The 15522-nt window shown below is 27.8% G+C and overlaps 1 protein-coding gene across 1 annotated transcript in view; it reads left to right on the top strand.

Annotated features, from left to right (window-relative positions):
- Window positions 1-15522, top strand: part of LOC145833344 (dynein axonemal heavy chain 8-like) — a 59887-nt gene that overhangs the window by 9670 nt on the left and 34695 nt on the right. Inside the window, exons 17-37 of the mRNA XM_082940526.1 lie at window positions 702-854; window positions 1048-1217; window positions 1429-1551; window positions 2638-2805; window positions 3017-3175; window positions 3625-3829; window positions 4006-4154; window positions 4425-4593; window positions 4788-4968; window positions 5065-5186; window positions 5916-6091; window positions 6234-6467; window positions 6751-6923; window positions 7871-8047; window positions 8884-8974; window positions 9095-9165; window positions 9325-9407; window positions 9698-9861; window positions 10161-10263; window positions 10651-10755; window positions 11713-11874. Of these exons, the coding sequence (XP_082796652.1) occupies window positions 702-854; window positions 1048-1217; window positions 1429-1551; window positions 2638-2805; window positions 3017-3175; window positions 3625-3829; window positions 4006-4154; window positions 4425-4593; window positions 4788-4968; window positions 5065-5186; window positions 5916-6091; window positions 6234-6467; window positions 6751-6923; window positions 7871-8047; window positions 8884-8974; window positions 9095-9165; window positions 9325-9407; window positions 9698-9861; window positions 10161-10263; window positions 10651-10755; window positions 11713-11874 (3138 nt within the window). The remainder of the gene's footprint in view (window positions 1-701; window positions 855-1047; window positions 1218-1428; window positions 1552-2637; window positions 2806-3016; window positions 3176-3624; window positions 3830-4005; window positions 4155-4424; window positions 4594-4787; window positions 4969-5064; window positions 5187-5915; window positions 6092-6233; window positions 6468-6750; window positions 6924-7870; window positions 8048-8883; window positions 8975-9094; window positions 9166-9324; window positions 9408-9697; window positions 9862-10160; window positions 10264-10650; window positions 10756-11712; window positions 11875-15522) is intronic.

Genomic DNA, 15522 nt, shown 5'->3' with positions numbered 1-15522 from the left:
CTTCGTCATCAAGTATTTTAAAAAAAGTTTAAACATATTTCCTAAGCTTGTTTAGAACTGTCTAATTAAAATAAACTTTTGTTTATATGTTATACAATACTATTCAAAGGAATTATACATTAAAATTATCATGTTTTTAAGTCTACAAATAATATTAATCATTTATTTTTAAAACCAAGTAATTGTCTGCACTATATCTTTCAACTCTTTACATAATTTTACAACTTTGCCAAATAGTTGGATATGTAGTTGTAATTTTGGTCTGAAGTAAGCTTTTTATCCAAGTTATATTTTTTGATAGTATTTAAAATGTCCATATTTTTTATTTGTTATTATTTTAGTTATGTTTTAAATATACAACTACTTATCCATGATACTTAGTTTTAATTTAAAATATTAATAATTTATTTGATTGTTTTAGTTATATATTTCGATTACTTTACTTATTTTTTATTAATTATGCTAACCAGCTTCGTCTTGTTTTTCTGTAAATTTCTGATCAGTAAAAGGTTACACTTTTAAATACAATAATAAGTTACACTTAATTGTTCAGTAACTATTACCCTTATTTTAGAACTTTTTTTTGACTTCCAAATTTATATGTTTATCGATTGATCAAGTTCTATGTTTTAGGTATAAGATAAAATTAATAAAATATAAATCTTTAAAGGTGAATTCTGTTTGAAATTTTTGCTTAACAGGGCCGACTGGCAGAAATTCTTCAGGATTACCACTCGTTGAAAGACGACATGCCGCACATGTTCCAGCCGTTGCTCAAGCAGCAGGTGAAGAACATTGAGAGAGCTGTTTGCTACGGAATGATATTTGCAACCTGGAACTCGTTCAACCACGAAGTTTGTACTGTTTTCAGTAAATCTGTAAATTTTTGTATGAGTTTAAAGATTTATTTTGTTAAACTTCTTTTTTTGTTTATCTACGAACTGGATAAGTTACTTCATGTAATAAAATAATTTTTTAAAAGTAATACTGGTAGAGTTTTAAGAAATAAAAAGAGCTGTGGTATATTGTTTAAATATTACTTAACAGCCCTACTTTAAATCGGTCGAAGATCAAATTTGGTTACTGAAGTCGAACATTCAGAACTTGATTGACTTGAAGGAGCTGAGAATCGTGAAAATATTGGACGAAATATCTAGTCAATCGGCTGTTGATTTTGATAACTTTAACACTTTCCCTGTCTCTGTTTTCATTGCACAGTTAGTTTATTGTATTCTTTAGTTATAGTTTTTTCTTTAAATTTTTTTATAACTTTTTAAAATGTGAGGCTTGATATAAATTATAGCTTATAAGTATTTTTTAATTCTTTCTGTTGTTAAGTAAATAATTATTAAGTTAATTGTTTTTAATGATATTTATAAATAGTATGTTTCATTGTATTTAAATACAACTTGAGAATATCTAAAAAAGGTTGAAGGAGCACACAACACGAATGAAGCAGTTCTTAAATCGCAAAAGCGCTTATGTTGAAAATGCGACCAGAGATTTAGTGGACTTACTTTGCAAATACTCTGGAAGATCTGGGATGATACCGTTAGTTCCTTAATATTTCAAATAATATAAACAATCATTTATTTAAAGCACGTTTTTTTCAAGTTGTATATTTGTTTATTATTTTCTGGTATAGAATTAGTTAGGTTAATAAGTTATAACAAAATAAAAATTAAGTTTAAAATTTTTTCTAGCAGAAACTTTTATAGTTTTATATTTAAGGTTTCTTGAAATAATTTTGTTTGTCATTTGTTTGAATATTTATTTTTAAATATAAAAATATTTTCTAATTAAGGGCATATTTGGTCCACCTTGAGTTTTACAAGTTGATCCTATTTTGTTGAGTTCTATCTGAGCTATCAGAAAGTTTTAACCAATTTAAAAGATTTAAGTTAACTTTTGAGATATAAGCGATCAAAGTCGGTGTGCTCAATAGGTTTATTATTGATGGCGCAAACCAAAAACGCGAAAAAACAATTTTTTACTAAAAAACTATCTTTTGCTTAATTTTTTAACCAGTTTTCTTAAATATTTCACAGAAATTCCATTACTAACATTTAAATCGATTTAACGCAGTTTTCTTTTTTAATTTTGAAAAAAAGAATTTTTATTTTTCAATACTTTCAAGATCGCATTATTCAGATTCCTTTAAACTATAAAAGGAATCTTTCCTAAAATTTTAGGTCTCTAGCTAAAAAAATGAAAGAGAAAGTATATTTTTAGTGATTTTGAAAGTTTCCGAGAAGATAGACCTTGAAAAATTTGCGGTCTATACGTTTGTTTGTGAAACTTTTTACAAAAGTTAATTCTGTTTTTAGTTCTATAAAAACTGGCTTGTAGTTTATACTGAAAATTTTTATAAAAGAGCGAATGTTATTTTATGTTAAACAAATGTTGGCCCCCAATATGCCCTTAATAGATTTTGTAAGATAAAATGAACATTTATACCAGAGAGTTGTTAAGAGACTTCTTGTATGTTAATGTGATAAGCTTATATACAAATATTTTTTTTATTTATACAACTTGTTTCCAAACTATAAATACTTTTACTGCATATGGTATAATTGTTTTAAACTGCATGACAAATAGTAAAGCTATTTATTATAACAAAAGTAAAAATTAAACTAGAGCACCAGATGACACAAGCAGCTATCAAGGATCAAAGATGACGGAAGAGGACACGGAAGACAATCAATTTCTCCAAGAGTGTGCTGAATTGATTGAATACTTCAAAAACAAGACCTACGAGTCTATTGTAAAGGGAATTAAAAACTTTCTTGAGGCATTCAAAAAGAAGTGAGCAAATAAAGTTTTATATATAAAGAGAATTTTGTTTGCTTTGTGATTTTTATAAAATTATTAGTTTTAATGAATAAATTTCTATTAAATTTTAAAGAATAAATCTCAACAACATACTTTTAAGTACTAGTTAAAAGTTTGAAAAATATTTCTTTAAAATATTAGACGTTTGTAATGTTATAAGTTTATAATTTTTATGTAACAACAGAGTGTTCTACACGAAACCTACGTATAGTGTAAACGGTCAGAAAGATGAAAAGCCCGGTCTTGTGCCGCTTCTTGAGACCAGTATCGAATTAAGGATACCAAATGTTGAACTTAAACCAAGTTTAGATGAAATACAGTCTGCAGTTAATGAATGTGCAAGGTAAAATTTATATAAGCATTTTGAAAAGATTATCAGATTAGTATTATTGTTATTATTGTGGTTTATTGTGCAAGCATTGGACTCGGTACAAATATATTAAAAAACATTAAGTAAAACAAACTAATTACAAAATGAAACACTCAAAAAATACAGATTAGATTGGAAAACTTTAGTTATTTTTTAGATAGATAGTTTTAGTTACAAAGAAAGTTTTTAACGCAAAAGTATCAATAAAGTTTATCATGTTAAATAATTTTGTTTTTTATAAACTGATATGATCTTATAAATTTCTTCTTTTAAGTACTAATTTTTTATAGGTTTAAAGAATTCAAATTAAGTTTTGTACTACCTTAGTCTATAAAATAACTTGTACTAAAAAAACTTTTTATTCAAATACTATTGTTAGCATTTAAGATCAGCTGTTAAATAAAAACTATAATAAACAACAGAATGATAATAGACATTAGTAGAGGAGTAAAGTTATGGGGTCTTGATGATGATCCTTTCGAACAAGCAAAAAAGAATGCAGTCATTCTGGATGAAACACCCTCTGCGTCAAATTCAGTTCATCAGCGAGCAGACAGAGTTAACTCCATAATTAGTTCTAAAAGATCATACATTCAACATTCCAGACCGCCACAAAATTTACATAAAGTTAGTTGAAGTTTTTTGACAACTTTTACCAACCGCTTAAAATGAAACATAAAAGTTTTAGTATATTTTAAAAATCAGTTTTATTTAATCAAAAAAAAAAATATTTGAAAACTTTAACTTTTTTAATATTATTTAGATTTTTTTTAAATTTAAGTTACTTTTGCCTTGCATAACAGACTGTAGCAGAACAGAAAGATGTCACAAAAATTGTAATGATGCTGGCAAGCTCTATGAGCAGTTTAAGAGAGCCAGTTGCCAAGGCATTGAGTCAATTTTCAGATTTCAAACAAGTACTTGAACTTGATCGTGAAACTACTATTACGGCGTAAGTGTTTTTGTAATTTTTAAGTTTTCTATGTATGGAAAAAAAAATTTTTTATTTTAAGTTTAACGATTAAATAAACCTCATTAAAAGAAAAAAAAACAGTTGTCTGCTCTGTGTTAGAGATTTTTTATGGGTTTGAAAAAAAATACAGCAACATTATATAAGTTCACCAATAGAAATAGAATTGTAGACTAACTAAATACTTGTTTAAGTCAACATTAAACTATGCATATACTTACTTGCTGTATAAACTGTTTATTAATATTGTAGATTTTTGAAAACAAAACCCCATCTAGTCGATTACAAAGCGGAAATTCTCAAGTACCAGACGTTAATAAGCGAAATCGAGACCATTGCAAATAAGATTCCAGTTGGCCCATTGCTTCTTTCATCTGACACTGTCAAAACAAGTCTAGCCGTTGAAATAAAGAACTGGAAGGTCTTTATTTAATTTGATTGTATTATTTTGATATCTGAGTTTTTTTACACCTAGATTAAAAAGGAGTTTAGACATCTTTAAGTATGGTACTTCACTCACTTATTCAATGTGTTTCTTGCTTTTATGCTCGATTTTAAAATTTCTTAATTCTATACCACATGATTTTCAATGGCTTTAGTTAAACAAAAATACAGCTTGGACTGTGCAAAGGAATGAACATAGAGTACAAGCATCAAATGAATGAAATTCATGATTTCATTGTTGATTTGACAAAAAGATTAAGCAGACCTATACAAGATTTAGACGACATTAGAGAGGGCATGCAGTCTCTTGAGCTAATGAAGTCCAATTTTACTAAATTTGACTTTGCGCTAGGTTTGTTGGATAACCTTTTTTAACAAAGTTTTCTTTCTAAGTATGTAAAATACCATTTTTTGTGTAAATACTTAAGTTTTTCAACGATTGAAACAGGACCAGTAGAAGAAGTGTATGGCATGTTGAACCGGTTCGAGGCAGATGTTGATCCAGAAGAACAGAACAGAGCCGACACACTTCGGTATGACTGGGATAAGTTGCTTGTTCAAGCTACAGAGGTTTGTTTATAGATTAGACTGTTTTAAAACGTTAAGGTTTTCTTAACATTTTTTTAAACGATGAAATTTGAAAAAAACATGTTGTCGATTATTGACTTAAAGGAATTTAAAAAAATTCTTTAGCTTGAATTATAAACTATGGTCAGTATTTAACGAGTATAAAAATATTAATTAGTTTATGTGGTTTAGCCAATTTTGTAAAAGGTCTCCGATACAAACGTGTGAACAGCAATTTTTTAATTGTCTAAAATCTCTAAAAATCTATCTACTCTTATTTATTATTTTCTAAAATCCTTAAATCTTCAGGTAAAATTTCTTATGTCGTTTAAAATATCATAGAACTATAATTTTTGAATACTCATAAATAAAAATTTTAGATAAAAACATGTGGTTTTATAACGGCTTACATTTTTTTAATTAAAAAAGGTCTTTTGGTCGAGTGTTAGTAATGGACTTAGAGTGAAAAATTAAAATAGATTAAAGTTAAAGGAGAAAATAGATTATTAGTAAAGGTTTTTCGCCTTTTTTATTTGCCTCTTCTATAATTGAGTTTTATCAAGCAGTTAAAAGTTTCTAATAGCTGAGTTAAATTTATACAAAATAAGATCAACATCTAAAAATAAGGTGGACCTCTCCTATTCCCTTAACTGTTTGAATTTTCTTAAAAAATTATAATTTTTTAGTAAAAAAAGAATAATTTTAATAAATTTATATCCTTTATTTAATTAGATGGCAAATCATTTGTTCGAAGTTCAACCCAATTTCAAAGACGATCTGATAAGTCGCGTAGAAAACTTCAAGTTTACAGTTGAGACATTCCAGGAGCAGTACGACAACGAAGGCCCCATGGTTGACGGAATTCTTCCCCAAGAAGCCAATGATCGTCTCCAAGTGTTCACTAGCGAGTTTGTTTTGTTAATATTTATTTCAGGTTGTTTATTTGGTCTTCAATTTAAAAGATTGATTGCCAGGTTTAAAATTGAATACTAATGTTTAAAATTGTTTAGATATCAATTATGTTTCATTAAAAAAAAATAAAAACTAAAGATTTGGTGACTTGTGGAGGCAGTATGTCACAATCAATGATGGCGAAGAATTATTCGGTCTTCCAAAATCAGACTACCCGAACCTACATCAAGTTAGGAAAGAGCTTAGGCTGCTTGGGCTTTTGTATGGACTCTATAATCAAGTCATGAAGTCTGTTAATGGTTACTACGAAATACAATGGGCTGAAGTCGACATCGAAAAAATCACAGCTGAGCTTCTTGAATTTCAAAACAGGTTAGTAGTTGTTCATATGTATTTGTATAAAGTATAGTTTTGTTTTTGAAAAAATAAAATGCTAAAAATTACAAGATATTTTATTAAAGCCCAACTTTTATATCATGACAGTTAATGCATGAATTGTATTGTAAAAAATGGATACTAAGTTGATAAAATTTTACTATAAAACTTTTATAATAGAAATTGTAGAAGCTGACTAAGAAAAAACTAGAAATTTTTGTGCTTATCATGTGTTTTTATATTATCGTTATCGAGTTCTTTGAACTTATAAACTTCAAAGATGTCGAAAACTCCCAAAAGCGTTGAAAGAGTGGCCAGCTTTTAATCAACTGAAAAAGAAAATCGACGACTTCAACGAAACGATGCCACTTCTTGAGCTCATGAGCAATCCGTCGATGAAAAGAAGACATTGGAATCGTTTGGAAAATCTTTGTGATGTAAAGTTTGAAGTTGGTTAGTAGCTCCCTCTTTTAATCTCGTTTACTCTAATGTTCTTTACTAGTTTAGGAATGTTTGGTAAGGTTTGGTTGATATAATTGTGTACGCTTTTTATTGTATGCTTATATTTTAATACTAGGTTATATGGTCATAGGGAGTCTTTTTTTATACAAACTTAATGTCATCCTTTTAAAAAGTATAAAGTAATTTTTATTAATCTTTAAGTTTTGATGAACTTTAGAAAAAAAAAGTCAATTTTTTTAGACAAACGTAAAACGGAGATTTTTTAATTACCAATTTTCTTCGAAGTTGTTAAAATTAAGTTAAATATATATTTTCCTAGGTGATAATTTAATTTAAAACCTTAAATTTCCAGAAAATGTTCATCTCACAATCAAAAAAAGTATTTTTTATTTAAAAAACAATTTGACGACTCAAATTTAAAATCAAGTATATAAGTTGTTGATATTTTTTGAGATATATTAATCCAAAATATCTAAAAAGATCATACAATACGATTGATTATAACCTTATAAAGGTTAGACTGAAAACAATTGAAATGGATTATTTTAAAACTGTATAAAAAAGATGTTTAAATAGTTTTTTCAATGGTATAGTTTGCTACTTTTATACAAAACTCATCGAAGTTTCTGAATTTGGTCCTTTATATCTCAACACTTACTTATAATTCAAAAAACGGTAAACAGCAATTGGTAGCTCGTTAAAATATCAAAAATCCAATACCGAGTTACCGTTACCCGTTAATCTTGAGTTTTAAAATTTGTACGATTGTATTAAAACGATAAATTGAAACTACTGCTTAAGTAATACCTTATGTTTTAACCCTTCGTTTAACTCATTTACAATTGTAAAAAAAACAACATTGCATATCTAAATGTAGCGTAATAAACTTTACTATATATTATATATTTCTAATATTGATAACTGGAGTTTTTCACCAGAGAACGACAACTTCATGATGAGAGATGTGCTGTCAGCACCGTTGTTGGACAGCAAAGAGGAGATTGAAGATGTTTGCATCAGCGCTGTTAAGGAGAAGGACATAGAATCCAAATTGAACACAGTCATTAACGAGTGGGACGCACATTTGTTAACATTCGCTACCTTTAAAACTAGAGGTTTTTGGATAGCAATAATTTTTTTCTTTTAGTTAAAACTCAATAAGTGTTTTATCAGACTAATTTTTCAATTAATTTTATATAGGTTTTTAATTTGAAATGTTACACTTTATCACGTTAAAAAAGTTTTTGAGAAACTAATTAAAGTGGTTAGCTGTCTAAATTGCACGAGCGTACAAAATTGCGCGAGAGGACAAAATTGCGCGAGAGGACAAAATTGCACGAGTGCACAAAATTGCACGAAGATACTTTTGCACGAGGGGATAAAATTGCACAAAGATACTTTTTCACGAAGAGTCACTTTTGCACAAAGACACTTTTGCACGGAGACAACTTTGCACGGGTTAATTTTATTTTTATCATTGTTACCCCTTATTTTTCCTTCGGTAAGTTTTAATTTTTTTGTTTTATAATTTTTTTTTCTTTTACTATCACTGTTACCCCTAACCCTTACCCTCGGTCGGTATTTTTTTTTAATCATTATTTTGTTTTTATTTAGTTTATTTTTAATATTTTTTTTTGTTTTACTATCACTGTTACCCCTAACCCTTACCCTCGGTCAGTAACTTTTTTTTTACTAAAATATTTTTTTTTTACTCTCGTGCAAAAATGTAACTCCTACAAAATTGACCCTTGGTGCAAAATAGTCTTCGTGCAGTTTTGTGCCCTCGTGCAAATTTTGCTTCGTGCAATTTTGTTCTCTTGCAATTTAGTCCCCTCGTGCAATTTTGTCTTCCTGCAATTTAGACCCGTTCCCAATTAAAGTATGTTATTATTAGACGAAGGGCTGTGTATAATTATTTATTAAGTTTCAATTTTTTAATCGCTCAATACAGGTGAGCTTCTACTGAAAGGAAATGACACTTCAGAGATAATCTCTTTCCTCGAAGATTCACTTATGGTTCTCAGCTCATTGCAGGGAAATAGGTTATTATTAATTCGTTTTTAATTTTTGACTAAAATTTACTGAAATAGCAAGGTTTTTAGTTTTAATTTTTATTGTTTTTAATCTTAGAATACAATACTTAAGTAATAAATACATTTCAGGTACAACACTCCATTCAAGCCTCTTATTATTACCTGGATACAAAAGTTGTCATCCACTAACGACATACTTGGTTTTTATTTATTTTACTTTGATAATTATTTTTTGAAAATACTACTTTAGTTATAATGTACAAAGTTTTAGCTTTTTTATCGTATAGCTTTACAAAAACAAAACAAAAAGTTTAATTACAGCACACTTTTGGCGTTAATTATTTAAAAAAATGTTTTAGATTATTGGATTTTAGTACAAAACTTGTGGGTTTACCTAGAAGCTGTTTTTGTTGGTGGAGATATTGCTAAACAACTTCCTAAAGTTTGTTTTATAATTTTTACGTTGTTTGATTGAGCTCTCTATATTATCTATATCTCTTCTCGTTGTTTTAGAGCAAATAGTTCTAACAATATAAGTACTTTTAGTTTAACATTGACTTAGTTTGTTTTTAAGCTGTTTAACTCTTGTTTTAACTTTTTATTTTCTGATAATTTTCTTTTAATTATTCTTTTAATAATTACTCCTCTTTGTTAGATTTTGAAAGTGGGTGCAGCAACTTATTTAAATTCTTTTATCTGTTAAAGCTTTTCTTAACAAAGCAAAATTGTTAGGAAGCAAAAAGGTTCCAGAACATTGACAAGTCATGGCAGAAAGTGATGGCGCGAGCTCACGAGTACAGAAATGTGGTTCAGTGTTGTACTGGCGATGAAATGCTTGGGCAGTTGCTACCTCAGCTACTAGAACAACTAGAACTTTGTCAAAAGTCTCTTACTGGGTAATTTTATTCTTAAACTAAATTAACTTCTTTAATGACCCATTAAACAGGAAGTTTAAGTTATCTTAATTAAATTGACTTTTTTATCAAAATTTTTCTGAAATTTGCACTAAAGGTATATTATATTTTACTCTTTGCATATTTTCTACTTGTTTGCATTAATAAGTAGCGAAGTAGTTAACTTTTAATTAAACTATTAATTTGTGTTTAAAAAGCGACTGAAAGATATCTTAGTTAGAAAGTTTTCAAAGCTTCATTGTTTTGTTAGATCTGTAATTTTTTACATTACTACTTAATAGATACTTGGAACAAAAACGTCTAATCTTTCCACGTTTCTTTTTTATATCAGACCCTGCTTTGTTAGAGATTCTTGGTCAAGCCAGTGACTCTCACACCATACAGGTTCGTTGCTTAACTTCAAAATAACAAGTAGGTAATTTTGTTTGTTATTGTATCTTTATTTATATAGAAAAAAATATTAAAAATATTTTTTTTTGCAGTTAAAAATTTAACAGAACCAAGCAATTGAAGATATATTTGCTTTCTTTTTTGTAAATTCAAATGCTTCTAATTAATTTAGTTTTTGTTATACTGCGTTAGGTTTTATAAGTTGAATTCCGTTGTCATTTATGATATGAATTTTAATGTTTACTATTAAGACTATATCGTAGTAGCATATTACATGATTGCTTTTAATTTTTTAAGCATTTAATAGTTATACTAATAAACAGTTTTTTAGAATTTTCTTTAAAATAAATCATGTATAGTTTATTCTGAATCTTTTTTTAGAATCACTTACTTGGGGTGTTTGAAAACGTGGCAAAAGTTGGGTTTTCTGACAAAGAATATGACAAAATTAACAGTTTTATATCCAGAGAAGGAGAATCTGTTGCTGTAAGCTTTTATAATTATAAAAAAGATAGTATGATATTGAAATTAAACCTATACCAATAGTTCTAAGTTTGTTAAATTATAAACAAATATGTTGGCTTTTATGTTTTGTATACAAATTTTTGTCATTTTATGTATCCACAAACTTTATATAGCTTTATGAACTTAAAGTTTAACTATTTTTAAAAATAGTTATGCTATACGGTAAAACTTCAGTAACTTATATAAACCTGTTTTTTAACTTATAAATGTTAAGATCATAGGGTAGAGCTCAAGGCGAAGCTTTGAACAAGAACTAAAACTTATTTTTCAATGAAAGCCTAAGATTTAAATTCAAAGTCACTTTTTATAGTATATATAAACTAAAAATAGCCTGTGAAATTTATTATGTTTACATAAAAGTTTCTGATAGAAACATATGGATCGAATTTTTATTAAATTTATATTTTTTGAAATTTTTAAAAATTCACTAAAATTCTACAATCTTTTCATTTTTAGCTAAAAATATAAAATTTTCAGAAATATCCTTAAAAAAGTATTAAGGTTTCACGTGTTGGATTCTTATTATTTTGATTTTTTTTTCTACTAAAACTGCCGAAAAATAACTTTATTTAAAAAAAGAAACTTCTTATAAATTCATAAAAATCCTGCATGTAAATTTTAAAATTATTAGTAAAGTATAAACATAAGTTTATAGATGATTGGTTTAAGAATTACGAACACAATTTTAATATGATACTTTCTTCAGTATAAGTTTTTGAAACGAGATAGAGTTAACTACTGTTATTTATAAAATTTCACGGCATACTATATTTATTACAAAATAACAATAAAACATATTTTTCAGTTACAACTTGTGCTAAAATAGTGAGTTTTTGAAGTAAAATTGTTTTATAAGTGTAAAATAAAAAAGTATGCCGTGCATAGATTTGAATAGTTTTAGCATACAACAACTTTTAGTTAAAACATCCAATGATGGCGAAAGGAAATGTGGAGATTTGGCTGGGAGAGTTGTTGAAACTCCAACAATCATCCTTACAAGCAGTCATCAGTGAGGCTAACTCGCAAATGATGGAGGAAAACTTTGACATTCACCAGTATATTGATTCTGCTCCAGCGCAAGTATGTGAAATTATACTATGATATTATATTTGCAGGTTTAATTGTGTATCTATTAAAAAAACATACTACCCCTCATTAAAAATAAATGTAAATACAATTACTCAAACCAAAAATTACTATTTTACCTTGAGTTTTTTAATTTAAAATCTTGTCTTAGATTATGTATGCAAGTTTAGTGTATTCTAGAAATATACATTAATAGATTTTAAGAGCTTATACTAATTTACTTTAAAAAATATTCAATAAACATGAAAATAAATAAAGTTTTTTGAATTTTTTAGTATCCTTTTACACTCTTTCATATAATACAAGTTTTATATTAATTCTAGAGTAATACATTTAGTGCAAAATGTAAGTGTAGTAATGTTATTTCTTACGCCTATTTAAATTTGTTTCTTAAATGTCTTCGTCAAGAAACTCTTCTCAATAAAATAACTTTTGATTCCAAAACTTACTAACATTTTTCAAACTCATGTATCGGACGGTAAAATAATTGAACTTATTTCAGGGTTGCCACTTTACCTGGAAAAACCTGGAATTTTGAACAAAAATCACTATAAAAACCTGGAAAAACCTTGAATTTTAACATGTTCAGTAGTAAAATTTCGATTTGACACAAAAAATGCATCATATAAACAGATAAATTTTTGTCATCATCAACATTTTTCAATTAGAAACATATTTAAAGTATCTTTACAGTATCTTTTCAGTGTTTTTATACTATTTAACGAGTTTCTTACCTTAAACCTAACTTTAAACTAAAAAAAGACCCAAACATGTGTTTTTTTTTTTAACCTAGAAAAAATTTGGAAAACTTGGAAAAAAAAATTGAAAAAACGAGTGGCAACCCTGTTATTTTTACAAGTTTAAAGTTTGTGTAGCTATTAATAGTTTAAAAATAAATATTGTTTACCTTTTTTATTATTCATTTTAAACTTTATATGATATTTTTTATTTTTAAAAGTTGAACAGTCAAAAATTTTTAACATATGTACATCTGAGGATTTAACAATCGACCGAAGAGGAATTATTAGTTATTTTTACGCGAAGATGGTTATTATCTGACTCCGTGCGTTGTAACTATATCGGTGATGTTATTTAAATGTTTAGAAATGACTTAGCTAAGTTATTTAGCTAAGTCGACTTAATGAATTGCGAACTAAACTTAGACTATCTTTAATGCTTAGCTTAATTGAATAGTTAGATTGTTAAAATGCTTAATTAATTGATATAAAGAAATCGAGTTCTAGAAATAAAAGCTGTATTACGATGAATATAAACTGCGATAAACATAAAGCAAACTATACAAATAACTACTTCAATTCAGAAGTTAATATAAAAAAAAGTCGCCTTCGTACAAGAAGTACGAGGCTGTCTCGTTACAGAGATGTTTACGGGGGGTAATAGGGATTAGTAAAGTAGATTAGTACAACAATCAAAACAACACTTATATTTTATTTACATAAACTAAACAACACAAAGATACAATTACATCACTCTATACGAGAACTAAAGTTAAACACACAAGAAAACATTAGTTCTTAAATCTAACGTGCTTAAAATGCATCTTAACTTAAAGCACACTTGCCGAATGCTCTGCCGAAACTGCTACTGCAACTGCTACTGCGAGTAAATGAAAGTCAAATTCCGTTTTATAAGCACTAAAACAAATGTAACTCCTAACAATAAAAAATGTTTGTTTTTTTAATACTGGAAGCACGTCACGAAATCTGCGTAAAACAGTTTACAACATCCGCTTTAAAATACGAAAATGAGATGTTAATATCATTACATAAATAATTTAAATCCTTAAAGTCCTACTTAACTTTAAACTTTTTTAACAGTATCAAATGTCCGGTTTTAAAAAAAGTAAGAAAAAGAAACTGTTTTTCTTATTATCTCAAAAATTACATAATTTACAAAAACTTAGATAAAACACAACATAAAGACAAAGTAAGTAACAATGATAGTCATTTAGTTGTCTTCCGGCTTGTTGTCCTCGGGGTTCTTGTCCTTGGGCTTGTTGTCCTCGGGCTTGTCGTCCTTGGGTTTTTTTTTGGGCTTGTTGTCCTCGGGTTGTTATCCTCGGGCTTTTTCTTCTCTGGTGGTTAATAGAGGCTCATGAATCATCAATTAGATCATTGAAAACATCTTGTTTCTTTTAGGAAACATTTGACTTTCTGTCTTCTAGCTGGTTTGTTGAATCAGCAAAACACCACATCGATTGGCTTTGGAAACAATGACAGCAGGAATTTTGATTGTGACGTCATAGAATAAACACAAAATTTCATTCTATATTTTGTCTATTGTCATACTTAAAAAAAAAAAAAACTTTTAAAGTTTCATGCAGTAGCAAGGTGTTAGGTGTGCTTAAAGCTGTGCTTATCAAACGACAATTTGCTTCAAACAACGTTAAAAAGATACAAACGCATTTATTTAACAAGCGACTACTGCTAAATTTAAGGGGAGTTTATTTTTGATTTCTTTCAAAGGAAAAATTTTAACACAACTTTATACTTGAACTTGAAACGAGTAATAAAATGTGGCAAACGACTGCCTTTTTACGACTAAAAAAGATGAAAACTCATTCAAACATATTTTTAAACTTCAGAAACATTCTGATTTAAAATAAATACAATCTATACTTTAGTACAATCAATCAGCAGATCAAAACAATAAACTAGTAGTAGTAAACAAATAGACAAATTTGTTTTATCAGCTAAAACTCAGACGTTATTAAGAGCAGCTATTCTGCTGTTGTAATTCTAAATTTTATTGCGGTTCTTACTTTACATTTCTATGCTTAGAAAAATATAATAACTGCGCTCTCTTGGCAACTTATAAAATGTAATTTTGCACTAAAATACTGCGTCCCCTGACGACTTATGTGAATTGCTACATCTTCAAAGAACATTGTGCACTAGAGTAAAAAGACTGTGCTTTTTATAATCGAAATACTGCGCCCCCATGCGACTTATGTTAGTTGCAACTTATATTGTGCCCTTAGCTAAAAAAATTGAGCTTTTTAGGATCGAAATACTGCGCTCCCATACGACTTATGTTAGTTGCAACATATATTGTGCACTTAGAAGAAGAAATATTATGCTTGTTAGCAAATAAACTGTGCACTTAAGCACTAAAAAAGCATATACAAAAGTATAAGTAGAAATAACCGCAAAAATTATATAGTATTTTCAACAAAACATTCCTGACATCAAGCTTCTTTTTTAACAAAACTAAATAAACCACTACCACACACTTGTATTATGATTGTAGACTTGCTGTTTCAAAGTAGAAAGTTATTCACACAGTTTTTCTTACTATTATCATAGTGAAATGTCGCAAAGTAAAGTATTATCGCAAATTATACTGTCAAAATTTTAAACTCGTTAAAAAGTTGTTTAGTAATACACTAAAGTTTTTTTTTCGCTGCGTTTTTTAATTGATAAGGCACCTAATTCCTTAAAGAAGATTCCTAAAATACATGCCACACATGGTCTCCAATGTCTCGTTACAGATATGTTATTAGGAGGGTAATAAGATTATTAAAGTAGATTAGTACAACAATCAAAACAACACTTATATTTTATTTACATAAACTAAACAACACAAAGATACAATTACATCACTCTATACGAGAACTAAAGT

The sequence above is a fragment of the Thalia democratica genome, chromosome 4 (assembly GCF_965202585.1).
Source record: "Thalia democratica chromosome 4, ktThaDemo2.hap1.1, whole genome shotgun sequence".
Taxonomy (NCBI): domain Eukaryota; kingdom Metazoa; phylum Chordata; class Thaliacea; order Salpida; family Salpidae; genus Thalia; species Thalia democratica.
Note: the sequence above shows the minus strand (reverse complement) of the source record. Positions and strands in the feature narration are given on the sequence as shown.